This window comes from Vipera ursinii (genome assembly GCF_947247035.1).
Source record: "Vipera ursinii genome assembly, chromosome: 2".
In the NCBI taxonomy this organism is placed as follows: domain Eukaryota; kingdom Metazoa; phylum Chordata; class Lepidosauria; order Squamata; family Viperidae; genus Vipera; species Vipera ursinii.
Genome location: NC_139513.1, coordinates 290,608,589 through 290,636,467, shown reverse-complemented (window position 1 = coordinate 290,636,467; position 27,879 = coordinate 290,608,589). Strand labels below are relative to the sequence as shown.

General features: G+C 46.0%; 1 protein-coding gene across 1 annotated transcript in view; it reads left to right on the top strand.

Moving 5' to 3' along the window:
* KIAA1328 overlaps positions 1-27,879 on the top strand; it is a 209,367-nt gene that overhangs the window by 71,724 nt on the left and 109,764 nt on the right. The window contains exon 6 of the mRNA XM_083354853.1: positions 11,568-11,695. Within this exon, the coding sequence (XP_083210979.1) occupies positions 11,568-11,695 (128 nt within the window). The remainder of the gene's footprint in view (positions 1-11,567; positions 11,696-27,879) is intronic.

Here is a 27,879-nt window from a genome sequence, read left to right as displayed (position 1 = left end):
TGGCTGCTTTGTATGGCCACGGAAATTTGGGGCTCAGTTGTGGTTGTAAGTCGAGGACCACCTATAATGCGAAAATGCCGGAACGTATCTCCCGGTGTTCCTCAAACCTGGCAATGTTAAAATGGGTGGTCTTCAATTCCCGGAATTCCCTAGCCAACTCCATTGCAATCGTAGGTCGAGGACCACCTGTAGCATAGAATCAGCACAGGAATTAATTGGCTTCCCAATCACAAAAATGGCTCTCTTCCTGCCACTGGGATGCTTATCCTTGGAGATACGTCTGAGCAGATAGCTTTTGTGGGAATCACCTCTTAGGCTCTCAAACTGAAATCCAGGGAGACCAATTGTCTAGTGATTAAGACACCAGGCTACAAAGCAGGAGACTGTGAGTTCTAGTCTCACCTTAGCGGTGAAAGCCAGTTGAGTGACTTTGGGCTGTTCAACAGGAGACTCTGAGTTCTAGTCTCGGCTTAGACGTGAAAGATGACTGAGTGGCTTTGACCCAATCACCGGGAGATGGTGAATTCTAGTCCCGCCTTAGACAGGAAAGCCAGTTGGGGAACTTTGGGCCAATCCCCAGGCATCTGTGAATAGTAGTTCAGCCTTAGGCCCCAAAGTTGGCTGCATGATTTTGGGCCAATGACGGGAGATGGTGAGTTCTAGTTCAGCCTTAGGCCCGAAAAGTGGCTGGGTGACTTTGGGCCAGTGACCAGGAGGTGTTGACTTGTAGTTTTGCCTTAGGCCCAAAAAGTGGCTGGGTGACTTTGGACCAATCCCCAGGAGATGGTGAGTTCTAGTTCTGCCTTATGCATAAAAATTGGCTGGGTGACTTTGAACCAATAACCAGGTGACGGTGATTTCTAGTTTTGCCTTAGGGCTTAGGCGCAAAAAGTGGCTGGGTGACTTTGGACCAATCCCCAGGAGATGGTGAGTTCTAGTTCTGCCTTATGCATAAAAATTGGCTGGGTGACTTTGAACCAATAACCAGGTGACGGTGATTTCTAGTTTTGCCTTAGGGCTTAGGCGCAAAAAGTGGCTGGGTGACTTTGGGCCAATCCCCAGGAGATGGTGAGTTCTAGTTCTGCCTTATGCATAAAAAGTGGCCGGGTGACTTTGGATCAATGACCAGGCGACGGTGATTTCTAGTTTTGCCTTGGAGCTTAGGCCCCAAAAGTGGCTGGGTGACTTTGGGCCAATCCTCAGGAGATGGTGAGTTCTAGTTCCACCTTCGGTGTGAAAGCCAGCTGGGTGACTTCGGGCCCATCACATCCCAACCCACCTCACCGGGTCGTCGTTCTGGGGAAAATTAAGAGGAGGAAGCTGTGTTGGGTATGTTCACCTCCTCGAGTTATTTGTAAAAAGTAACACAGGAGGGAATACGAATAAAGAAAATTAATAAATCAGTAGCAAGGGCCACAGGGAGACCGGCTCATAACTCTGCGCTGCAGGACTGGACGGTGGATTGCTGTCTTATCAAGGACAGCCTTGATACGCAATGAAACCAAAATCCCCACCGAGTCTACGACAAAGAACGTCGCTGCAGGCCGTTGTGTCTACATCGGTTTAAGTAAGAAAGCTTCTTCGTGAAAGAGTTGCCGAAAAGGAGCCATTTCCCATTCTTTTCTATTAAGCCCCCCCACCCCCTACCCCCCACCCCCTCAAACAAATTCTTGCTGGGTTGAAAGGTAATTTTGGCTTTTCGAGTTCGGTGTCTCGAGAAGATTGACGTGGAGAGAGCCGAGAAGGATTTATAGGGCGGAGACCCTGCTCTCCATCCCCAGCTGAGCCAACACGAAGGGGTGGGTGGTGGGTGACCGAACGGCCGTGGCTGCCGTGGCGTTTCCCCTCCCTGGCCGCTAAGGGGAGCCTGCGGTCCATTTTTTTTTCCCCGCCACGGCCTGTGGCTTTGACCCTTCCTTTTGTCAGCTTTGTTGACTGCACCTATGGCAGAATGTTATCATTTTATAGTCACAATTACGAGCAATTTGACAGGAAACGACAGCTAAATTATGCCGGCTTCTCTGCAGTTGTTTGAATCTCGCATTTTAAATATGTCAAGGGGAAGGAGAGAAAAGACACCTCTTTTTTTTTGGTGGGGAACGGGGATGAGTTCTTCCTGGCTTCAGCTGCCCCGTTCCGTCCGTCCTCGCAGGCTGAATTTAGGGGGTGAATTCACTTCTGGTTGCCAGGGGAACCTTCGTTCTCTCCCAGATTTTGCACCTCCAAAGGGGAATTTCGTCCTGTTTGATCTTGTCTCCTCCACATCCGAACTTGAGATTGTCAACTAACATCAGAAGCAGATGTCCCAAAGGTGCTTTTTTTTCCTTTTTCTTTTTTTTTTCAAAGGGCAAATGGATTTTGTTGTTTCTTGAAGACGTTCAGAACTGACATTCAGCTATTCTCATCCGAGAAGCTTCTTCGGAACTGGATGAGAAGCAATACGTCTTCAAGGAAAAACAAAAAAAAATAATAACCCCAGTTGTCTTTTGGGATAACCATGACCTGGATAACTGAGAATCTTCATAGACATCATAGGTAAAGGTTTCCCCCGCACATGCGTGCTAGTCGTTTCCGACTCTAGGGGCCGGTGCTCATCTCCGTTTCAAAGCCGAAGAGCCAGCGCTTGTCCGAGGACATCTCCGTGGTCATGTGGCTGGCATGACTAGACGCCAAAGGCGCACAGAACGCTGTTACCTTCCCACCGCAGTGGTCCCTATTTTTCTACTTGCATTTTTACGTGCTTTCGAACTGCTAGGTTGGCAGAAGCTGGGACGAGTAACAGGCGCTCACTCTGTTATGCGGCACTCGGGTTTCGACCCACCAAACTGCCGACCTTCTGATCGACAAGGTCAGCGTCCTAACCCACTGAGCCACCGCGTCCCTCTAGACATCATAGGCAGATGCCCAAATGGTGAAGATTCACCACTTTTGGCTTCTGTTTGATCCTCTCTGTCTCTTCCACATCAAAGTCTTAGGCTGCTCACTAACAACGTGGGCGAACACCAGAATGGTAAAGGTTCTCGACTTGTCTTTTGCTAGAGATGCCTGGATTTTCCCCGGATTGAACAAGTGAAATCGGTCCCCCCCCCAAATTTAGCACTGGCTTTATTTAGCAAGAATGTTTGCAGAATTTGATGCAAAAGGAAACCTTGCTGGTTTCCCATTTTAAACTGATCTGGCAATTGCTCCGAAGCATTTTGGGGGCAGCATTTTGTTTTTATGTGACGGGAAGAGAAATAACTGCTGTGCTTCAGTGAACGTATGAATGCGCCAGGTCCGGCGTTGGTCACCGGCCATGGTTCATAGTATGTTGTCCATGATTTGTCAGAGCTTCAGAGAAGGAAGTCTTTGGGGGGTATTGTGATCCTGAATCACAACAGGGGGTCCGTGGTGCTCTCTGAGCTTGGGGGTTTTCTTGGAGACGTTTCATGACCCAACTAGGTAACATCATCAGTGCTAGAAGGAGGGGGAGTTTGTGAAGGAGGAGGAGGAGGAGAGCTGTGGGGTCCTTGGGGCTCTCTGAACTGGCTTGTTGTTTTTGCAGATGTTTCATGATGCAACTAGATAACCTTATCAGGGCATCGGAGAAAGCTTTCTTGACATCTATTGTCTCAGAGAATAATGAGAATTATGGTAAAATGAATGTTTTTGTGTTTGCAAAAGGGCAAGGGAGAATACACATTATAATGAAGTGAGTTCAGGCACCATCTTTGGTGACAAGATGCTGTCAGTGCAGCAAATGATTGTAACCAAGAACCCACTGTAATTTAGTCTAGTGCTTAAGGTGCTAGCCTAAGAATCTGGTGAGTTCTCGACCTGCTTTAGCCATGAAAGGCACTGGATGACTTTGGGCCAATCACTAGGAGATGGTGAATTCTAGTCCCTCCTTAACCAAGAAAGCTGGCGGAATGCCTTTGCGTCAATCACTAGTCCTGCCTTAGCCATAAAAGCCAGCTGGGTGACTTGGGGCCAATTGTCGGGAGATGGTGAGTTCTAGTCCTAGCTTAGGCATGAAAGTCCTCAGGGTGGCTTTGGGCCGGTCACCTCTCTCTGAGCACATCCCACCTCACAGGGATGTTGTTGTGGGGAAAATAAGAGGGGGAAGGTATGTTAGATATGTTCCCTGCAATGAGTTATTTATAAACAAAAATGAAGGCATGGTAAAAATCAAACAATTAAAGACAACTTGGTTCAGGTTATTGGAAATTATAAGGTAGAAATTTTTGAAACAGTCAGAAAAAAAGCTAAACTGGGCAGTCTCGGGTATATCCGTAACTAGCACTAGCAACGGCACTTAGACTTATATACCGCTTCACAGTGCTGTACAGCCTCTCTCTAAGTAGTTTACAAATGCCCCCAACAATCTGGCTCCTCATTTTACCGACCTTGGAGGGATAGAAAGCTGAGTTAATCTTGAGTCGGTCAGGATTGAACTGCTGGCAGTCGGCAGAGTTAGCCTGCAGTACTGCATTCTAACCACTGTGCCACCTCTTAGCTGATATTTTGCTCCCAATGGCTAGTGTGTATCCAAAAATTATTTTCAGGTCTGTTGGCACCAGGGACCGGTTCCGTGGAGAAAGGTTTTTCCACGGACCGGAGAGTTGTGGGTTTGTGCGCTGCCTGCATCCCACAAACGGGGCTTTGCTTGTTTGTGCAGACCGGTTGCCGGCATGCTGCGGTCCGGTACCGGTCCATGGACCAGGGTTTAAGGACCCCTGATCTAGTGGGCAAAAAGGTACAAATTAAATCAAACCATCCTACGTTGAAGATCTGAGACACACTTGAGCGATTTTCGTCCATTTTCGATGCGAAGCGCCTAGTTACGGGCTTAAAGCTTTCCTCCAATCGCTTCTTTTTTTGCGGCAGCCTTTTCGATATTATGACTTCCGCTGCCTTTGGCAGTTTTAAATCTTGTTCTTTGTTGTTGCTGGTTTTTTTTTAAACTTGGAGGGGAGGGCGGTCTTTTAATTCCAACAGCTCTGAAGCAGGAAAGGCCTGCAAATCTCCTTTTAATGGTCTGGGAACGGCCCATCTTGTTTGCACAAATAAATCCCGTTGTCTGTTTCGATCAACCTAAGAAGCTTAAAAGGGGGGTTTTTTTGGGGGGGAGGGAGCATTTACTTTTAAAACCAGCATTTCCTTCTCAGCTGCTCGGGTGGCCTAGAAGGAGCCGCGGGGATTATTTGCCCAAACGGCTCGTTCCTCCGATTGGAAAGTGCATCTGTAAGCGATGCCGATGGTCTGGATGCCAGACGGGAGTAGAACAGATTGCTACGGTGTATTTGATATCTCCAGCTGCTCAAGCTTGAGAGCCCTCGCCTGGCTTCCCCTGCGCCCGGCAGCCCCCTTCCTCTTGCAGCCCACCCAGACTCCTCCAGAAAGCCGAGCAGGTAACTTCTGCTGGGCTCATTGGTATGCATGCCAGCCCTTTCCCTCTCACTTCAAAGTATAATCAAGTCATGGACTAATTATGACACCACCACGTTCCTCAGGAATGTAAATTCAATTTCCTTTTCAACACAGTGGCAAGGTAGGGAGCTGCGGCTTGCGGCAGAAGTTCTGCGGTTTAGCGGGGAAAGGCTCCCGAGAGACCGGCATGGCTTGGGTCCCCTTGTTTACTTCTCCTCCTTCTGTGCTGAAGGTCTCCTCTCCTCTCCCCTCCCCTCCCCTCCCCTCTCCTCTCCTCTCCTCTCCTCTCCTCTCCTCTCTTCTCTTCTCTTCTCTTCTCTTCTCTTCTCTTCTCTTCTCTTCTCTTCTCTTCTCTTCTCTTCTCTTCTCTTCTCCCAGTATTCTATTCTGTTCTGTTCCGTTCCGTTCCATTCCGTTCCCTATTCTATTCCATTCCATTCTCTGTTCTGTTCTGTTCTGTTCCATTCCCTATTCGATTCTATTCCATTCCGTTCCCTATTCTATTCTATTCTATTCTATTCTATTCTATTCTATTCTATTCTATTCTATTCTATTCTATTCTATTCTATTCTATTATTTTCTATTCCTATTCTATTTATTCTCTCCTGTCCTATCCTATCCTATCCTATCCTATCCTATCCTATCCTATCCTATCCTATCCTATCCTATCCTATCCTATCCTATCCACATTCTGTAATTTCCCTTTTGAGTCAATTCCGCATTTTGTAGTTTCTTTTTTGAGTCAATTCTGCATTCTGTAATTGTGTCAATTCCACATTCTGTAATTTCTCCTTTGAGTCAATTCCGCATTCTGCAATTTCTCCTTTGTGTCAATTCTGCATTCTGTAATTTCTCCTTTGAGTCAATTCCGCAGTCTGTAATTTCTCCTTTGCGTCAATTGCACATTCTGTAATTTCTTCTTTAAGTCAATTGCACATTCTGTAATCTTTTTCCTTTGGATCAATTCTTACATTCTGTAGCTTCTCTCGGTCAATTTCATATTCCCATGTGCAACATTGCTTCCTCCTCTGTTTTTGGGGTTTCCTGCCTTCATTTTTCAGTGTTAAGTTCTTGGCAACTAGTATTGGTGAGTCTTTGCCATCAGCCAAGCTGCAAAGCCAAACACAGCCCAATTTTAAAGGCTAGAAATCTTGTTTATCTAATGTTTGCTCAGCTTACGGTGGAGGGTAGGAACTCTAACTGAAAGCATTACTCATCTGAAAATCAGAAGGATTCATTGGGAAGCAAAGAAACAGCCCTGTTATAAACCTGATTCATTATAAAATGGTAAGAAAAGAAGAGATGGATAACATTGGCAGGGTAGAGTTAAACAAAACTCTGATTTTACATGGTCTCCTAGTTTTATGTTGATGCTGCAGGCCTTATTATATCCCTGGAATTTTTCTTATTCAATCTGGCAGCTTAGGAAATAGCAATTTTCCTTGCTTTTAAAAGAAAAAAAATCTTCAAAAAAAATAATAATAATGCCCAAGCTCTGTTTTGTAGTGGACACATGACTGATTAACTGTCAAAAGTTGAGCAGACAGCAATGGGTCGAAAATTCTGACTCTTTGATTTTTAAATATTTTATATTTTGTCTTGTCGCTTGAGTTTAAACGAATTGGACTGTAATTTGTACTCAAAGGCCAACATTTAACTCTTGATGGATACAAACGAAGAGGCATTTTCAACTGGAAAAAGTCACTCTGGCCCCAGGTGGACGTGTTCATTTATTATAAATTTAATTGCTGATTGTTATAACTGGGAAGTTTTGTTTTTTTTTAAAAAAAATATGTGATCGCTGATGAAGGCTTTGGAGACCATCAGAACTAATTTTTGGACCCTCCTGTTTCTTGGAAAAAAAATCAGTTATAAAACTTCCTGAAGTCCAGAGTTGCTTAGATGAGATAGACGACCATACAAATCAGATAAGCAATAGTATTCTCTCTCTTTCTTTCTTTCTTTCTTTCTTTCTTTCTTTCTTTCTTTCTTTCTTTCTTTCTTTCTTTCTTTCTTTCTTTCCTTTCTCTCTCTCTTTCTTTCTTTCTTTCTTTCTTTCTTTCTTTCTTTCTTTCTTTCTTTCTTTCTTCGTGGATGTTTCAGTGAATCCAGCTTCCCCGTTGGCTTTGCTTGTCAGAAGGTCGTAAAAGGGGATCATGTGACCCAGAGACACTGCAACCGTCATAAATACGAGTCAGTTGCCAAGTGTCTGAATCTTGGTCACGTGATCATGGGGACCGACCTTTCTTCCTTCCTTTCCTTCTCATATTTCTTCCTCCCCTTCCTTCCTTCCTTCCTTCCTTCCTTCCTTCCTTCCTTCCTTCCTTCCTTCCTTCCTTCCTTCCTTCCTTCCTTCCTTCCTTCTCCTCTCTCGCCTTCCTTCCTTCCTTTTTCTCACTCATTTTCTTTCCTCCTTCCCTCACTTTCCTCTTGCCTGCATTCCTTCCTTTTTCTCTCATCTTCCTTCTTTTGTTCCTTTTTTCCTTCCTGTCTCCCTTGCTTTCCTACCTCATCTTCCTTCCTTCCTTCCTTCCTTCCTTCCTTCCTTCCTTCCTTCCTTCCTTCCTTCCTTCTTTCGTTCTTGCTTTCTTGCTTTCTTTCCTGCTTTCTTTCCTGCCTTTCTTCTCTCTCTCTCTCTCTCTCTCTCTCTCTCTCTCTCTCTCTCTCTCTCTCCCCCCCCCCTCCGTTCGCCACCTTTTAACGTTTTTATAAATACGTCAAGGTGGCAAACATACCTAATCCTCCTTTTGTTATCTCCACAACATCAGCTCTGTGAAGTGGGTTTGGCTGAGAGTCGTAGGACCAAAGTCACCCTGTCAATACAATATTAAAAGTAATGTTTGCTCGGTAATACGTTCACCTTCTTTTAAACCTTTAAAGTCTTTCTTGATTCAAGTTCAGCCTGGTGTTTGAAAGGTTCTTCTTTTTCAACGGAAGGAAATTCCATATTTTGTGCGCCTGCTTCTAATGGAGGAGGTGATATATTAAACAAACCTGTGAGGTGGGATGGGCTGAGAAAAACTGTAGGACTCATTGACTCCTGGTAATTGGCTCAAAGCCATCCAGCTATATTTGATGGCTAGGGGCAGGACTAGAACTCATTGTCTCCTGATGATTGGCCCAAAGTCACCCAGCCGGCTTTCACAACTAAGGCGGGAATAGAACTCATTGTCTCCTGATGATTGGCCCATAGCCATCCAACTATATTTGATGGCTAAGACGGGACTAGAACTCATTGTCTCCTGGTAATTGGCCCAAAGTCATATCCAGCTAAATTTGATGGCTAAGGCAGGACTAGAACTCGCCATTCCCTGGTGATTGACAAAGTCCCCCGGCCGGCTTTCATGACTAAGGCAGGACTAGAATTCACCGTCTCCTGGTGATTGGCCCCAAGTTTAACTACGACACCCAACTGGCTCTCTTCCAAACCGGCTTTAGCCGAGAGGGTCACGATGGGCTTCCCTCCTCAGCTTTTTCAACTCTGGTTTGTCCGTGATTCGGTTAGTGCAACGCAACACAACCAACTTACCGATAACTCCAGTCCTTTTCTGGGCGGCTGGCCAGGTGCGGTCAAGTCTTCCCGGTTTTGCCCTCCCCTACCTCCCTGTGTCCCAGATCCACAGCTAGGCAGGCAGTATGAAATGCAGCTGTGGGGCGCTACGTCCGTGCTTTCCCATGCCGGATGAGCGAGTGAAGGGACCGCGTGGTGACAAGCGAGGAGCGCCTTCATCTCCTCCGGGAAATGCAGCACAGGCAGCCGAGGCAGGGGGCTTTTGCTAATATATCCTCGCAAAGGCCACTGTGGGCGGCTTCTCTAAATCACTGTCCAAATCCTGTCTTCTCCGGGAGGTCTACCAGGCTGAGCCTGCGTCTGGGGAACCGCGGGGAGCCGGTAAACAGCTTCCCATGTGGGAAACGGCGTCAAGGAAATTGATGACCGGGCCGGCCGCCCGATAAATAAATCCTCTTCATTTGCATCTGGGCGCTCTTTCCATCTCCTCCCCCATTGCTTGCTTCTGTCTCGATGCATCTTTTCCTTCGTCGGCTGAATTGACATCCTGCGGTTCTGAATCTGCTTTTTGCTTATAGGAGTTACACCGCCCGGTTGGAAATTCTAGCAGAAAAAGGGAAATTTCTTTTTTCTTTTTTTTTACTGGGTGCCAAAGAAGTTCCGATAGCACTAGCCCTGAATTTACAACTGTTCGTTTAAGCGACCGTTCGAAGAGGCAGGGAGTCCTTGACTTACAACAGTTTGTTTAGTGATCCTTCAGAAATCACCAGGGCACTGAAAGGAGTGGCTTATGAGCAGCTTTCTTACGACGGTTGCACAGCATCCCCATAGTCAGGGGATTTGCATTTGGAGGCTTGATAACCGCTTCACACTTAACGATGGTTGCCGCGTCCCGTGGTCACGCGATCCCTTATTGTGACCGTCCGAACGAGCCAAGTCAATGGAGAAGTCAGAACCACTGAACGACAGTTACTAGTTTAACAGCGGCAGTGATTCGCTTAGCAAGAATAGTCGTAAAACGGGGCAAAATTCACTTGACGCATTTCTCACTCAGCGACATCCACTTTGGGCTCCGTGGTGGTCTCAAAAGTTGAGGACCACCTGTTCAAAGAAGCTATAATAATTTTTGACGCTAAGTTAAATTTCCTTCCATCACCCCTAAGAGTCAGCAGAGCTTGCTTTCAGCAATTAGGATGATTAAACAAGAATTATGACAAGCTTTCTGTGTGTGTGTGTGTGTGTGTGTGTGTGTGTGTGTGTGTGTACTTTTTTTACGTCTCTGTGACCAACTTTTATCCTGGGCGCTGATATCCAGAGAAGGTTAGACATGGCCATAGGGAAGGCAAGATGCTGGGGGGCGGGGGGAAAGCCCACCCCCAACTCAAAAACATCCTACAGAAAAATGATGTCGTTTTACGTTAGTATATTTTTCAGGGTCCGTCGTGACTTCGAAAGGCCTCCCAAGTCACCGGTCGTAAGTTGAGGACTACACGTATACAAAATACAGGTCGTCCGTGACTTACGGAGCCCAACATTTCTGTGGCTAAGCGACACCATTTTTAAATGAATTTTTGCCCCCCCTTGTGCGTCCATTCTTGCACCGTTGTTAAGCGAGTCACTGCTGCTGTTCGATTAGTGGCACGGCCATTTAAGTGAGTCAGGCTTCCCTCCCCCCTTTGACTTTGCTTGCCGGAAGGTCCCGAAAAGGGGATCCTGTGACCCTGGGACACTGCGACGGTCGTAAATGTGAATCAGTTGTCAAGCGCCCCAATTTTGACCACAGCGATGCTGTGTGAAAAACCGACCTCGGTCACTTTTTTTCAGTGCCGTTGTAACTTCGGTCACTAAGTGAACTGTCGTAAGTCAAGGACTACGTGTGTGTGTGTATGTGTGTGTGTGTCTGTACACACATATATACATACACACATATACATATACACATACACATGTACATATACATATACATCTATATCTATCTATATATATACATATACATATACATATACATATATATATATATATATACATATACATACATACATGCATATACATATACATATACATATATATATATATATATATATATATATATATATATATATATATATGCGTATATCGATCAGATGGCAGTTTGGCAGGTCGAATCCCGAGTGCCGCGTAACAGAGTGAGCTCCTGTTACTCGTCCCAGCTTCTGCCAACCTAGCAGTTCGAAAGCACGTAAAAAAATGCAAGTAGAAAAATAGGGACTACTACGGTGGGAAGGTAACAGCGTTCCATGCGCCTTTGGCGTCTAGTCATGCCGGCCACATGACCAGGGAGACGTCCTCGGAGGAGCCCTGGCTCTTCGGCTTTGAAACGGAGATGAGCACCAGCCCCTAGAGTCGGAAATGACAAGCATGTGCGGGGGAACCTTTACCTTTGCCTATACCTATACCTATACCTTGTACCTGAACTACAAAAGCCGGCCTTGTGTTGGTCAAATCTTTGCTTTTTCTGAGTGTCTCTTTTTCTCCAGATGGCAAAAGAACCAAACAAACCCGGATTTGCACTGAATTCGCAGTGTGTGTGTGTGTGTGTGTGTGTGTGTGTGTCCTGCCTCGCCTTTTCTGCACCACAAATGTTTCCATCCTTAACTTGTTATCTCACCCCTGCAGCAACAATACCGCGAGTGCCAGGAACTGCTCAGCCTTTATCAGAAATATCTCTCCGAGCAGCAGGAAAAACTTACCCATTCCCTTTCCGAGCTGGAGGCCGCCAAGCAGAAGGAGCAGCAGGTGAGGGTCCCTCCCGCCAACCATCCTGTTTATTTCTTCCTCTTTTTCATGCATTTATTTGTATCCTGCCTTTATTATTTTCACAAACAACTCAAGGCGGCAAACACATCCAACCACTTCCTCGTGTTTTCCCCACGACAACAGCCCTGTGAGGTGGGTTGGGCTGAGAGAGAGAGAGGGACTGGCCCAAAGTCACCCAGCTGGCGCTCACGCCTCAGGAGGGACTAGAACTCACAGTCTCCTGATGATTGAAAGCCACCCAGCTGGCTTTCATGGCTAAGGCAGGACTAGAACTCACCTGTCTCCTGGTGATTGGCCCAAAGTCACCAGCTGGCTTTTATGGCTAAGGCGGGACTAGAACTCACAGTCCCCTGGTGATTGGCCCAAACTAACCAAGCCAGCTTTCATAGCTAAGGCAGAACTAGAACTCACCGTCTTCTGGTGATTGGCCCAAAGTCGCATCTGGCTTTTATGGCTAAGGCAGCACTAGAACTCACCGTCTCCTGGTGATTGGCCCAAAGTAACCCAGCCAGCTTTCATAGATAAGTTAGAACTAGAATTCACCGTCTCCTGGTGATTGGCCCAAAGTCACCATCTGGCTTTTATTTCTAAGGCCGAACTAGAACTCACCGTCTCCTGGTGATTGGCCCAAAGTAACCAATCGCTGTCTCCTGGTGATTGGCCCAAAGTCACCAGCTGGCTTTTAAGGCTAAGGCAGCACTAGAACTCACCGTCTCCTGGTGATTGGCCCAAAGTAACCCAGCCAGCTTTCATAGATAAGTTAGAACTAGAATTCACCGTCTCCTGGTGATTGGCCCAAAGTCACCATCTGGCTTTTATTCCTAAGGCCGAACTAGAACTCACCGTCTCCTGGTGATTGGCCCAAAGTAATCAAGCCAGCTTTCATGGCTAAAGCAGAACTAGAACTCACAGTCTCCTGGTGATTGGCCCAAAGTAACCAATCGCTGTCTCCTGGTGATTGGCCCAAAGTCACCAGCTGGCTTTTAAGGCTAAGGCAGCACTAGAACTCACCGTCTCCTGGTGATTGGCCCAAAGTAACCCAGCCAGCTTTCATAGATAAGTTAGAACTAGAATTCACCGTCTCCTGGTGATTGGCCAAAAGTCACTCAGCGAGCTCTCATACCAAAGGTGGGACTAGAACTCAGAGACTAGGTTTGTGGAGTGGAGGAGGAGGACTGGAGGGTCCTTGGTGCTCTCTTGAGCTGGGTTGTTTTCTTGCAGACATTTCGTGACCCAACTAGGGAACATCATCAGTGCTAGAAGGCAGTGGGGTTTGCTGCCTGTGTATATACAAGTGACTTGTCTTGTCAATGTTGATGGAAATATTCTTGGTGTCTCCTTAATTAGGTTGTTGTTTATTTTGTTAATTTTGTTCGTCTGAGTTGTTAGTTTCTTGATGGGGGGTGTTGTTTTACTTCTTGTTCCTTTCCAACACCGATCGTGAAATGTCTGAAAGGAAAAAAAAACATGGTTGCAGAGCACCGAAGATCCCACAGTTCTCCTGATGACTTGGAAAAAAAAACCCTATTGCGTGGTGGTGTCTGGACGAAGCAGAGCGGGCACGACAGAAAAGCCAGGGGGTGAACATGGAGGGATGTTGTTGGGCTTTCTTGCAAGAATCATGGAGGGGAAGTCCCAGGTGGAAAAATCTATTCAAGAGACCCAATGGTGCTTTTTTTTTCCCCCAAAAGGCAACTGGATGTTGTTCTGTCCTTGAAGAGGTTTCGCTTCTCATCCAAGAAGCTTCTTCAGTTCTCACTGAATGGTGGAGGATGGAAGGATTTATATTCCTTGCAGTCAGTCTGGTCGTTAGCGCTCTTTCTGAGAATCGTTGAGGCCACCAGGAGGTTTATCTGTGCCCTCGGGGCCGTCTGAAAAGTGCAAATGGGCGTGGAGCCTTTTTGGAACGGCTGAGAGGACTGTTGTAAACAGGAGATGGGTGGGCTCGTATCCCTCCTCCTCTGTCTAGGCAGGACTGTTCAGTTTTGACAAAGTACCAGAATGCAACACAAGAAACAACGGATGGAAGCTAAAAGCCATGGATGGAAACTAATCAAGGAGAGAAGCAACCTGGAATTAAGGAGAAACCGCCTAACAGTGAGAACAATTAACCGGTGGAACAGCTTTGCCTTCAGAAGTTGTGGGTGCTCCATCGCTGGAGGTTTTCAAGAAGAAACTGGACTGCCACCTGTCTGAAGTGATATAGGGCAGTGATGGCGAACCTTTTATAGACCGAGTGCCCAAATTGCAACCCAAAACCCACTTATGCATCGTCGGGTGCCGGGTGGGCGTGGCCCATTGGATGGGCGTGGCTGCGGTGGTAACGGCAGACTGGGTGGGACTAAATCAATCAATTCCAACTTTGGAATCAATCAATTCCAACTTTGGAATCAATCAATTCCAACTTTGGAATCAATCAATTCCAACTGTGGAATCAATCAATTCCAACTTTGGAATCAATCAGTTCCAACTTTGGAATCAATCAATTCCAACTAAATCAATCAATTCCAACTTTGCGAGATCTTTTTTTTCCCCGCGAGAAGTTGAAATCGATTGATTGAACCTTTTTTTTTTTTGCAGATGGCAGCGGAGGCCTAAAGTGAAAAGATTTTATAAAACACAGCTGAAGGCCTAGGACTGGGGCGACGGCACGCCACACGTGCCATAGGTTCACCACCACGGCCATAGACTAGAGGAGGGGCTGGACTAGAATTCCTCAATCAGCCATCAATCTATTCTGATTGATGGCCTTCTTGACCCCTTTTTCCAACCAGCATTCCTTTCTGTCCAGAATGTGGACTTTTCTGTCTTCAAAAGGGTGGCCTTTGTCTTTCAAATGCAGATGGACTATTGAATCGTGTCCCGATGGGTTTGTTCTCCTAGTGTTGTGCCATGCATTGGTGAAGTGAGTCCTTTTTTCCCCCAATCTACATGGAGATCCTTCTAGCTTGCTATCCTAAGGTGTCCACCTTATAGGTCTTTCCAAGGTTATCTGTGCTATGACAATCCAGGACCTAAAAATGCTCTTGATAATAGGATGGGGTAGGGTAGGGTAGGATAGGATAGGATAGGACAGGACAGGACAGGATAACAGTGTTGGAAGGGACCTTGGAGGTCTTCTAGTCCAGCCCCCTGCTCAAGCAGGAGACCCTATACCATTTCAGACAAGTGGCTGTCCGGTCTCTTCTTATAAACCCCCAGTGATGAAGCACCTACAACAGTGTTTGCCAACCTTAGGAACTTTTAAGATGGAGGACCCAAAACTTCTGGAGGCAAGCTGTTCCACTGGCTAATTGTCCTCACTGTTAAAAAGTTTCTCCTTAAATGTCAGGTTGCTTCTCTCCTTGATTAGTTTCCACCCATCGTTTCTTGTCTCGCCTTCTGGTGTTTTGGAAAATAAGTTGACCCCCTCTTGTTGGGGGCAGCCCCTCAAATACTGGAACACCGCTATCCTGCTCAAGCAGGAAACTTTATACCATTTCAGATGTGGTTGTCCAATCTGTTTTTAAAAAAACTTCCAGTGTTGGAGCATTCACAACTTCTGGAGGCAAGTCGCTCCACTGGTTAATTGTCCTAACTGTAGTATACCAGTTTTGACTTTAAAATAAACCCGGGCAAGAACGCCATATAGATATTTTACTAAGATTTCCTGAAACTTAGGAGACCCAGCAATTCCTGGGCTCATCTCTGTTTGGTGTATCTCAGAGATATGGAAGAGCTGAGATGAAATAGTCCTTGATTCACAGTCTGATGCCTCCATCTCAAAATTTCGTCTTGGCTTACCGGAGAAAAATGGTGCCAAAATGATTTAAGACAGAGCTCTTGTGGAGTCAATAATCAGTAACTGGAACGTGAGTCTCTCTCTCTTCCTCACTCACTTTCTCTCTCTCTCTCCCTCTCTCTTTTTTTTTTTGTATGTGCGTCTGAGATAAAGTTAATTCCATTTGAAAAGATACTTAAGGTGACACGAATTGAATTATTCAAACCGGCTTTCTCAGCATTAACTCTAGGTTAATATCTCATGATGCCTCCGGTTTCATTACTGGAGTTTTAAGTACATAACTTTTTATAATAAATTCAATACCGAGAAGCTGGGCTGAAATTGGTTTACTTTCTAGCTAGCCATAAAAAAAAAACCACGGGATTAATTGTAAAGTGAATATTAAAGTGGTCACCGAACTTGGCTCAGACAGATGTGGAAATAACCCTGCTGGCAGGTTGGGCAGAATGTGGAAGGTTAAAAATATTAAAATATAGTTAAGGGTGTTCCATCAAGAAGCATTTGAGACCATTTTCTCCACAGTGACCTTCAGTCAGAATATAACTGGAAAGGGGCCTTGGAGGTCTTCTAGTCCAGCCCCCTGTTCAAGCAGGAGAGCCTATACCTGTAGTGGCAAACCTATGGCACGCATGCCACAGGTGGCACGCAGAGCCCTCTGTGTGGGCACGCGTGCCGTCACCTCAGGGTTTTATAAAACCTTTTCATTTTAGGCCTCTACCACCATGTGCAAAAAAAAAAAAGGTTCAATCAATCAATTTCAACCGGGAAAAAAACAGATCTCGCAAAGCTGGAATTGATTGATTGACCTTTTTAGTCCCAGCCAGTCTGCCGTTACCACCGCAGCCACGCCCACCCAGTGGGCCACACTCACCCAATGGGCCACACCCACCCAATGGGCCACGCCCACCCGGCACCTGACGATACATAAGTGGGTTTTGGGTTGCAGTTTGGGCACTCGGTCTCTAAAAGGTTTGCCATCACTGGCCTATACCATTCCACACAAGTGGCTGTCCAGTCTCTTCTTCAAAACCTCCAGGGCAGGGGTCGGCAACCTGAAAAAACAACAGAGCCACTGGGAACCGGTTCCATCACACATAAAAAAAGTGGGAGCCGCGCACGTGCATCCATGCACGCGCATGCGCATAAAACAAAATGTCCATACACACGCGCAGTTCCACTTTTTTTTAATGTGGGCGCACCTGCACGCCAGTGGCGACGGGTCTCCGTGGTGACGGGCGCTGGGTTGCGGCGGCGCCTTCAGCCCGGGCGTCGCCGGAGCCACCCCCAGGACTGCCAAACTGCCGCCCGACCTCTGCCCGAACACCAGCAGGTCTCGACACGGGTGGGCGGAGCTGCGCGCGCACCTCTCCAAAGGTTTGGAGAGGTGCGCACGCAGCTCCGCCCGAACAGCGGTTTGGAGACCTGCTGGTGTTTGGGCAGAGGTCGGGCGGCAGTTTGGAGGTCCCGGGGGTGGCTCCGGCGAGAAGGCGGCGCCGCAACCCAGCATCCGGCACCAGCAGGTCTCCAAACCGCACCTCCGCCCGAACACCAACAGGTCTCGACACGGGTGTTCGGGCGGAGGTGCGCGCGCAGCTCCGCCCGAACAGCAGTTTGGAGACCTGCTGGTGCCGGTTTAAAAAGTTGCTGTGGGCTGCGGCAGCTTTCTAAACCGGCACCAGCAGGTCTCCAAACCGCACTTCTGCCCGAACACCAGCAGGTCTCGACACGGGTGTTCCGGCGGAGGTGCGAGAGAGGTGCGCGCGCAGCTCTCCAAACCTTTGGAGTGGTGCACACGCACCTCCTCCCGTTCGGAGTGGTGCGCGCGTACCTCCTCCCGTTCGGAGAGGTGCGCGCGCACCGGGCGACTGGGAGCCGCAGGTTGCCGACCCGTGCTCCAGGGGAATTCTGGGAGTTTATTTATTTAATTTATTTAATTTAATTTGTATACCGCCCTTTTCCCGAAGGACTCAGGGCGGTGAACAGGGCCATAAATACCAAAATAACCAAAATACAAAATTAAAAACAAACCCTAGTGCCCAAATGTAAAAATAAATTATATTAAAACAATAATTAAAACCCATCAGACCAGGCCGGATTGTTCAAACAAATAGCTTTTTAGATCACGTCGGAAGGAGCGAAGGTCGAAGATCGAAGGTCCACAAGTCTTGCCACGTTTGGAGACTCCTGCTTTACAGGAAGGGAAAAACATGGTCAAATCGCTCCAGGATGGAAACAGAGGCAAAATTTTGACTAAGTTGTGTTTCTTCTGAGGATTGGGGAGCCCAGCGGGTGCTTTGGTCTTTTCGTTGGCCCAAGGTCACCGCCGTTGTAGACCCAGCTCAGACCGTTCTGTTGACGGTTCACATGACATTAAAAGGAGAAAGAGCTAACTGGACAGTTTTCCCATCCCAGCTTGTGAACTTGGGGAGCCAAAATGCAGCAACCTAGATTAGCAAGCCAGATATGGTGAGTTCTAGTCCATCCTTAGGCATGAAAGCGACCTGGGTGACTTTGGGCCAATCACCAGGAGATTGTGAGTTCTAGTCCATCCTTAGGCATGAAAGCGACCTGGGTGACTTTGGGCCGATCACCAGGAGATTGTGAGTTCTAGTCCATCCTTAGGCATGAAAGCTACCTGGGTGACTTTGGGCCGATCACCAGGAGATTGTGAGTTCTAGTCCATCCTTAGGCATGAAAGCTACCTGCGTGACTTTGGGCCGATCACCAGGAGATTGTGAGTTCTAGTCCATCCTTAGGCATGAAAGCTACTTGGGTGACTTTGGGCCGATCACCAGGAGATTGTGAGTTCTAGTCCATCCTTAGGCATGAAAGCAACCTGGGTGACTTTGGGCCGATCACCAGGAGATTGTGAGTTCTAGTCCATCCTTAGGCATGAAAGCTACCTGGGTGACTTTGGGCCAATTACCAGGAGATTGTGAGTTCTGTCTTAGGAGGAAGATGAGACATGTTCACCACCTTGAGTGGTTTAAAAAAAAACAAACAGTGAGGCAGGACAGAAATAAATAAATAAATAAATAAGGAAAGTCTCATGAAGGTTCTTTGGAATCTCATTGTTGAACCAGGTGGATTTATCTTACGGTGTCACCCAAACCTATGATGAGAAATATAATTGATGCAGATTTCAGCTTTTAGAACATTCCTGTGTGGCAAAGCGATACCAAGAGCGGCGTAAGAGGCCAGAGTTTGACAGAGCCGAAACCCTGATCGAGAGAGCATCCATGCCCGTATGAATATGCCTCTGTGTAACCGTCCATCTAAAAGTTGGACATGAAGGAGAAGCTCACTAGATACCTCTCGGATACAAACGTTTTCGGGTCCAAGTCCTATTCCGGGGCTCCGTTGCTGGTAGCAGGCATGGCAGGACGACGGGTGATGAATGCCGTGGGCAGGCAGCTTCTTTTGCAGGTAGCCTTTCAAGATAGAAATCAGCCTTTGGAGCATTTTATCCTTTGCAAGAGCAGCTTTATAAATTATAGACCTGTGCGGGTTCCGTGAATTTACGGCCCGACCGTTTCTCTCTTAGCTTCGCCCTCCCCCCCGCCCCCCAGGATCAAACAGAAGTAAGAAATGGGATTGTCTACATGGGGATCCTTCGTCATCCAGATCGCGGTTGTCCCAAAGGTGCTTTTTTTCAGGAGACAACTGGGCTTGCTTGTTTTTCCTTTGAAGACGTTTCGCTTCTCATCCCAGAAGCTTCTTCAGCTCTTGACTGGCATGGTGGGGAATGGAAGGATTGATACTCCTTGCAGACAACTGGTCATTTGCGCTCTTTTAGAGCAGGGGTCTTCAAACTTGGCCCTTTTATGACTTGTGGACTTCAACTCCCAGAATTCCTCAGCCAGCCATGCTGGCTGAGGAATTCTGGGTGTTGAAGTCCACAAGTCATAAAAGGGCCAAGTTTGAAGACCCCTGTTTTAGAGACTCATTGAGGCCACCTGGAGGTTTCTCTGTATCTTCAGGGTCACTTGAGTGGTGCACATGTGGAGCCTTCTTGGAACTGTTGAAAGACACAGCAACGCAGTCCTTTCAGCAGTTCCAAGAAGGCTGCACGCCCATTTCATTACCCAACTAGGTAACTTCATCCATACTAGATGGGAGTGGGTTTTGCCTTCTGTTTATGTACTAGTCGTTTCCATGTCAGTGTTGGTGGGAATGTTCTTGGGGGAGGGGGGTTTCTCGGTGAAGTTGTTGTTTTCTGAGTGTGTCACTAACCAAGAGCACTGATGCTGTTACCTATTTCGGTAATGAAACGTTTGCAAAAAAACAAAAAACAAAAAACCAACCAAGCTCGGACAGCACCAAGGACCCCCAAATCCTTTTCCTCCTCTTCTTCCATTCCTCAAAGCCCACTTGAGGGGCTGCCACAAAGACGAGGAGGTCACGTTACTCTCCAAAGCACCCGAGGGCAGGACAAGAAACAACGGTTGGAAACTGAACAAAGAGAGAAGCAACCTGGAATTAAGGAGAAACTTCCTGACGGTGAGGACAATCAACCAGTGGAACAGCTGGCCACCAGAAATGGTGGGTGTTCCATCCCTGGAGGTTTTTAGGAAGAGGCTAGACCAGGGGTAGGCAACCTCGGCTCTTTTATGACTCATGGACTTCAACTCCCAGAATTCCTGAGCTGACTCAGGAATTCTGGGAGTTGAAGTCCATGAGTCATAAAAGAGCCGAGGTTGCCTACCCCTGGGCTAGACCATAGCTGACTCAGGAATTCTGGGAGTTGAAGTCCATGAGTCATAAAAGAGCCGAGGTTGCCTACCCCTGGGCTAGATAGTCACTTGTCTGAGATGATGTAGATTCTCCTGCTTAAGCGGGGGGCTGGACTAGAAGACCTCCAAGGTCCCTTCCAATTCTATTCTATTTATTCTATTCTATTCTATTCTATTCTATTCTATTCTATTCTATTCTATTCTATTCTATTCTATTCTATTCTATTCTATTCTATTCTATTTCCATTCCATATATTCTATTCTATTCTATTATTCTATTCTATTATTCTATTCTATTCTATTCTATTCTATTCTATTCTATTCTATTCTATTCTATTCTATTCTATTCAGTTGGGTCATGAAACGTCTGCAAGAAAACAACAAAGCTTAGAGAGCACCAAGGACCTTGTTGGTTATTTAAATATCTGCCACTCCTATCTCGGCCAGAGGTGCATTAGGCTATTTAGGTAGCCAGATTTATATATCCCTCCAATGTGACAGATTGTTTATTAAACTGTCCAGATGCTGAAGGAACCGCTGGGGAAAAAAAAAAGATTTGCCCAGTAAAGCCAGGCTTTGATTTGCATTTATCATAGATTGTTTGCGTTGCCGCTGCATTTCCTGACTCCGCTTAATAAGCTTCTGACATCTTCCTCCATCCTTGCTGTCTCGTAGTTTTGTATTTCCCTGGCTTTAATAACTCAGTGTAGACCGAAAGGATAATACTGAAGGAATTGACTGAGCTAATTAGACCCTGATTTGTCTCGCCGTCCACAGCATGACAAACATATTCTTGACACAAATAGGATAAAGCTGCCTGCTTATCCTTCCCTATTAACTACCTGCAAATAGATTTTTGGCATCCAGGACCAGGGGAGGCGAAGAGCATGGCCCGTTGGCTTTCCAATATTTGCGAAGGGAGGCATTTATTTAGGTCACCCGATTTATAAACCCCTCCGATCTGAGCGATTTTTAAAAACTATCCGCTCATCATTTGAACCATAATAATAATAATAATAATAATAATAATAATAATAATAATAATAATAATAATAGTAATAATAATAGTAATAATAAGTTGGAAGGGACCTTGGAGGTCATCTAGTCCAACCCCCTGCTCAGGCAGGAAACCCTATACCATTTCAGGCAAATGGCTGTCCAGTCTCTTCTTAAAAACTTCCAGTGTTGGAGCATTCACCACCTCTGGAGGCAGGTTGTTCCACTGGTTAATTGTTCTAAACTTAGAAACTAAGTTTCTCCTTAGTTCTAGGTTGCTTTTCTCCTTGACTAGTTTCCATCCGTTGTTTCTTGTCCTGCTTTCAGGTGCTTTGGAGAATAGCTTGACTCCCTCTTCTTTGGGGCAGCTCCTGACATATTGGAACACTGCTATCATGTCACCCCCTAATCCTTCTCTTCATTAAACTAGACATACCCAATTCCAGCAACCGTTCCCTGTATGTTTTAGCCTCCAGTCCCCTGATCATCTTTGTTGCTCTTCTCTGTACTCTTTCCAGAGTCTCGACATATTTTTTACGTCGTGGTGACCAAAACTGGATGCAGTATTCCAGGTGTGGCCTTACCAAAGCATTGTAAAGTGGTATTAGTACTTCACGTGATCTTGATTCTATCCCTCTGTTAATGCAGCCTAGCGCTGTGTTGGCTTTTTTGGCAGCTGCAGCACACTGCTGGCTCATATTGAAGTGATTGTCCAGTAGGACTCCAAGATCCCTCTCACACTGAAAGGAATAACCATGGATGGACACCTTTCTAGGCTTCCAAGCTGTCTGTCAAGGTTCCGACCGATGAACCCAACCAAGCAAACCCCTTGGAGACTTCCCCATCTCTTAATGCAAAAGTTTATTGAGTCTATCATTCCGGCACGCGTGAAAGTAAAACCAGCTCCGGCTAAACCCCAGCCAAACCCCCATATAGCAAAAGCCTGGAATTCTCTTTCCTCCCTCTGGATTAGGTCACATTGTCCAAGGAAGTGGAAAAACGTTGTGATGAGAAAGCGTTTTCTTGTGTCTGGCCAGACCCCCTGAGAATTGTCCTTGGGTCCCACGGTCTTCTATTCTGGACCTCTCAAGCCTGCGTTGCAATCATTTCCTCGTCGGCAAGCTCCGAAGCAATAATTGCTGCTGCAGCAAAACTGTGCTTCGAAGCTTGACGCTACCAAGGAAGAAACGGTCGTAAGTCCGGGATCAGCTGTTTGTAAAAAGAAGCGAAAGCTGGTCCCTTCCGGGATCAAAAGACAACTTTTGCATTTGCTGATAGCTCTCACAGGACCGTGTGGGAACACATCGTGGGTTGCTTCCTTCGTCCCGTATGTCTTATGCGTAAAGATGCAAGCAAGGAAAAATGGAAGAGATTAGCAGGTGATTAGTAAACCAGGCAGCCTTAAATATAAATCCGGGTAGACACCTTTGGGGTATCAAGTAAAAGTGCAGTTTGGGAGAAGCACAGATGGTCAAGTCGATTATTTTATCCGAAGGAGAGAACGCATTTAAGTTTGTTTCTATTTGGAAATTGCTTCCGGATTTTGAGCTTGCAATAAATTGTGTGTGTGTGTGTGTGTGTGTGTTATTTTCTACTGCGCTAAAGAGAGTTGGAAGTCGGGCGCCTTTTCCTTTCCTTTCCTTTCCCCTCTTTACACCACGTTTTTTGTCATCTTTTTCCTTTCCCTCTCCTCCTATGTTTTTTTTAAAGTACTTTTTTGAATTTCTCTTTGTATTTTATATTTTCATGAATTAAAAGAAGGGGTTAAAAAGAAAGAAGGAAGAAAAGGAAGAGCGTAGCTTGGGGAAGGGATTTTCTTGGCTTAGTGGGATGGGTGAAAGGGTTCTTTCATGTTCGTATGTGTGTATCATCATCATTTTAGCCATTGTCCATCCACCGCAGGATGACGGCCTCTTCCGCGTACGGTCCAGCCCCCTACGGTCCTGAGCTTTTCTTTTGACAGTTGGGGGCCTCAGGACTTGGCTGAGGTCCTCGGTCCATCTTGCTCATGGCCTCTTTCGTGGATGCTTTTGATCGAGGGGGATCCGTTCTAGATAGATAGATAGATAGACAGATAGATGATAGATAGATAGATAGATAGATAGATAGATAGATAGATAGATAGATAGATAGATAGATAGATAGATAGATAGAGATAGGTAGATAAATGATAGACAGACAGACAGACAGACAGATAGATAGATATAGATATAGATATAGATATAGATTGATTGTAAAAAAATTCCTTTAAAATACAGATACGGATTTTTTTTTCAAAGTTAGAAATTACACGGGAAAAACTGAAAGAGAAATGGGAAAGATAGAAAGATAAAAGAAAGGGTGATAATGTAAATTGAGGTGAGAGAGAAAGGAAAAGCAAGGAAGGGAGGGAAGGAAGGAAGAAGGAAGGAAGGAAAGGAAGGAAGGAAGGAAGGAAGATGAGATAGGAAAGCAAGGGAGACAGGAAGGAAAAAAGGAAGAAAAGAAGATGAGAGAAAAAGGAAGGAATGCAGGCAAGAGGAAAGTGAGGGAAGGAGGAAGGAAAGAAAATGAGTGAGAAAAAGGAAGGAAGGCGAGAGAAGAGAAGGAAGGAAGGAAGGGGAGGAAGAAATATGAGGGAGGAAGGAAAGGAAGGAAGGAAGGTCGGTCCCCATGATCACGTGACCAAGATTCAGACGCTTGGCAACTGACTCGTATTTATGACGGTTGCAGTGTCTCTGGGTCACATGATCCCCTTTTACGACCTTCTGGCAAGCAAAGCCAACGGGGAAGCCGGATTCACTGAAACATCCACGTTACTCACTTAACAACTGCAGAGATTCACTTAACAACTCTGGTAAGAAGAGTCATAGAATGGGGCCACAACTGAGTCAACAACTGTCTCGCTTAGCAGCAACAGAAACCTGGACTCAGCTTGGGTCATACGTCGACAACGACCTGCCTTCCTAGTGTGGCCTCCTCAACAGGCAGTCCTCGACCTTCGTCTACGGCATTAATTGAGCCCCAAATTTCTGCTGCTAAACGAGACTTTTGTGAAGTGAGTTTTGCCCCGTTTTACGACCTGGCTTGCCACGGTTGTTAAGCGAGTTTCTGCAAGTTAAGTCAGTAGCAGGGTTGTTAAGTGAATCTGGCTTCCCCACTGACTCTGCTTGTCAGAAGGTCGCCAAAGGGGGTCACGTGATCCATTTCTTCTTTTCTTTCAGTCTCTTAGTCAATCTGCCCTTCTGCGCATTCTATTATTATTATTATTATTATTATTATTATTATTATTATTATTATTATTATTATTATTATTATTATTATTATTTCTTCATCTGATGGTATTCTTTTGTTTTTTCCAGTGTGGGGCAAACATAATTCTTGCCGCTGTTCTGACGTGCAAAGTCAAGTATGAGCTTTGTTTATTAGTCTTTTGGGGCATTATAGCTAATAAAAAAAGTTCAGGTTTAAAATCAACATGTTCTCCTAACCTATTTTCCAGCCAAGTGTGTATCTTTTTCCAATAATTCTTTACTTTATCCCATGTCCACCAAACATGATAATACGTGCCTGACTTATGTTTACATTTCCAACGTCTACCTGACATATTTTTAAACATTTTTGCCAATCTTGCTGGTGGCAAGCTTATAAGTTTTCTTTGTAGGAGGTTGACACTGTCGATTTATAGCTTCTTTCCCATAAACTGTGCCATTTTTCTAATTCTGTATGATAACCAAAATTTTTCGCTCATCTTATCATCGTTTCTTTGACTTGTTTGCTTTCCATTTCTAAAGTTCATAAAAAAAAATTTATACATTTTCTTCATTAATTTTTTATCCGAAGTCAACAAAATGACACCCATTATGAGCCTAGGACCCCAAACTTTCCACCCTGTCTCCCTCTTTTTTTTCTTTTTTTTTCTTTTTTTCTTTTTCCTATTTCCAGACCGGCAGGGATTGCAATCAGGGTCACCAGCATCCGACTAAATATCCCTTTCTGAAAATAAATTTCAAGGCAAATGTGTTCCCTCGACGATTTGACTTTTAAATGTTTTGGCAACAACATCGTTAGACAAGCAAATGCCAGTGGAGGCAAATAGCTTGTAACCCCCCCCCCCCCAAACCCCGGAGGTCACCTAGGCATCGTTTTAGCTTTGCACCATAGCCTGTTCAAAAGCACAGCTGGCCACAATCAGCCTGTTTTCCCTTTTTCCTTTCGGCTAGCATAATTTACTGCCCTCCTGACCTATAAACCACAACCGCTTTGGCACCACCGAGCAGTCTAAACACAAACGCTCGGAGGGGACACGACGGTTTTAAATATTGCATTTGCGAGAGGATTTCTTTTTCTCAGCAGTTCTCTGGGAAACGGAAAACATTATATTTCCATCAGCCGCAGCAGCTTTTGAGCGGCGGGAAATATGTGGTTGCGAGGATTGTGGGCGGAATTTCTCCATTAGCGCTAGTTTGTGTTCCGAAAGAGGAGAACCTGGTGGGCTGGAATTTCTGTGTGTTTGTGTGTGTGTGTGTGTATGTATGGTTTTTGTGTTTTTTTGATAGGATCGATTCAGTTAGAGCTTCCTAGGTTGGGTAACTTTGCTTGATCCCCATGGCTGAGGCATTCTCCAAATTGTGTTGTGTGTTGCAACAGATGATCGCGTCGTTGCCGGGTCCTTGGTGCGCTCTGAACTTAGTTAGGTTTCCTGCAGACGTTTCCTGACCCAACTAGGTAACATCATCAGTGCTAGAAGGGAGGGGAGTTTGTGTAGTGCAAGAGAAAGAGGTGAAGGAGAGGACTGTGGGGGCCTTGGTGCTCTCTGAGCTTGGTGGTTTTCTTTCAGACGTTTCCTGACCCAGCTAGATAACATCATCAGTGCTACAAAAGGACTGGGGTTGGCAGAGGGAAAGCGAGGAAGAGGAGGAGGAGGACGACGACGACAACTGTGGGGTCCTTAGTGCTCTCTGAGCTTGGATGTTTTATTGCAGACGTTGCATGACCCAACTAGGTAACGTCATCAGTCCTAGAAGGAAGTGGGGTTTGTGGAGGAGGAGGAGCAGGAAAAGGGGGAGGATGATTAACTAACAAAGGTGCTTTCTCAAAAGGCAACTGGACTTTCTTTGTTTTTTTCCTTGAAGACATTGTGCTTCTCATCCAAGAAGCATCTTCAGTTCTGACTGACTGGTGGAGGAATGGAAGGATTTATATTCCTTGCAGTCATCTGGTCATTAGTCCTCCCTCTGAGAGGCTGCTTGGAGGTTTATCTGTGTCCTCAGGGTCAAATGGGTGTGAGAAAGGACCGTTCAGGTGAGCCTGGGGCCGCAGCTAACCTCCCAAGTGGCCTCGACGGCTCTCAGAAAGAGTACTAACAACCAGATGACTGCAAGGAATATAAATCTTTCCATCCTCCACAACAAAACCAGTTGGTGCCTTTCATCAGAACTGAAGAGGCTCCTTGGATGAGAAGGGAAACGTCGTCAAGGGAAAACGGAAGTGCAGTTGCCTTTGGAAAAAGTTGGGCTCTCCGTGCTGTTGGCCACGGAGAGAAGCAATTTAAGGCTTCGGCAGCTCTTGCCGTCCCGAGCTTCCTCATTTTGCCTCAGCTTTCACATTTCCTTTGAGGTTTTTGCCTGCAAAGACTCCTCGTCTTTCCAATTAAGCTGGCGAATTAGAAAAACCTTAAGTGCAATAATGGATCCAGGTTTTGAATCACCACCTGTCTCTAGCTTCTCCTTTTTCCGTGCGCCTTCTGTGGCACAAATCTCTTGAGCCTCTGAGGATAAGCAAGGTAATTAAACTTCTGTGCTTCTGTTTCAGCGGGGTTTCTCTATTAACGTGTGTTTCTTTAAGACAGGATGTTTTTCTGATCTTTCTTGGCAGCTTATTCTTTCTACAACCATTACCTTTTCGGTTACAGATCCGGATACATTTATAAATAACGGTTTTGGGCATTACAAGTAGATCTCGACACATGAGCATGATTGAGCCCCAAATTTCCACCGCGAAGCAAGACCTACCTTGCCACAGATTTAAAATAATCACTGCAGTTCTTAAGATTGTTGTTGAGTGAATCTGGCATCCCCCATTGACTTTAAAGGAATAACAGAGTCGGAAGGGACCTTGGAGGTCATCAAGCCCAACCCCCTGCTCGAGGAGGAGAGTCTGTCATTTCAGACAAATGCTTGTCCCAACCTGTTTTTAAAAACCTCCAGTGATGGAGCACCCACAACTTCTGGAGGCAAAGCCCTTCCACCGGTTAATTGTCCTCACTGTCAGGAAGTTTCTCCTTAATTCCAGCTTGCTTCTCTCCTTGATTAGTTTCCATCCATTGCTTGTTGTCCTGCCTTGCTTGTCCGAAGGTCACAAAAGGGGATCACTTGACCCGGGGACACTGCAACTGTCCTGAATATGAATCAGTTGCCACGCGTCTGAATTTTGATCACATGACCGCGGGGATGCTGCGACGGTCGTTAAGTGTGAAAAATGGCCCTAAGTCACTTGCCATAACTTCGAACAGTCACCTGAAGTGTCGTAAGTCGAGGACTGCCTGTAATTTTGTTCTCAACGGACACCCAGGCTACGCTGAAGAAAGTTCGTAACTCCGAACAGTCCCTAAAACAGGGTTAGGCAACCTTGTCTCTTTTATGACTTGTGGACTTCAACTCCCAGAATTCCTG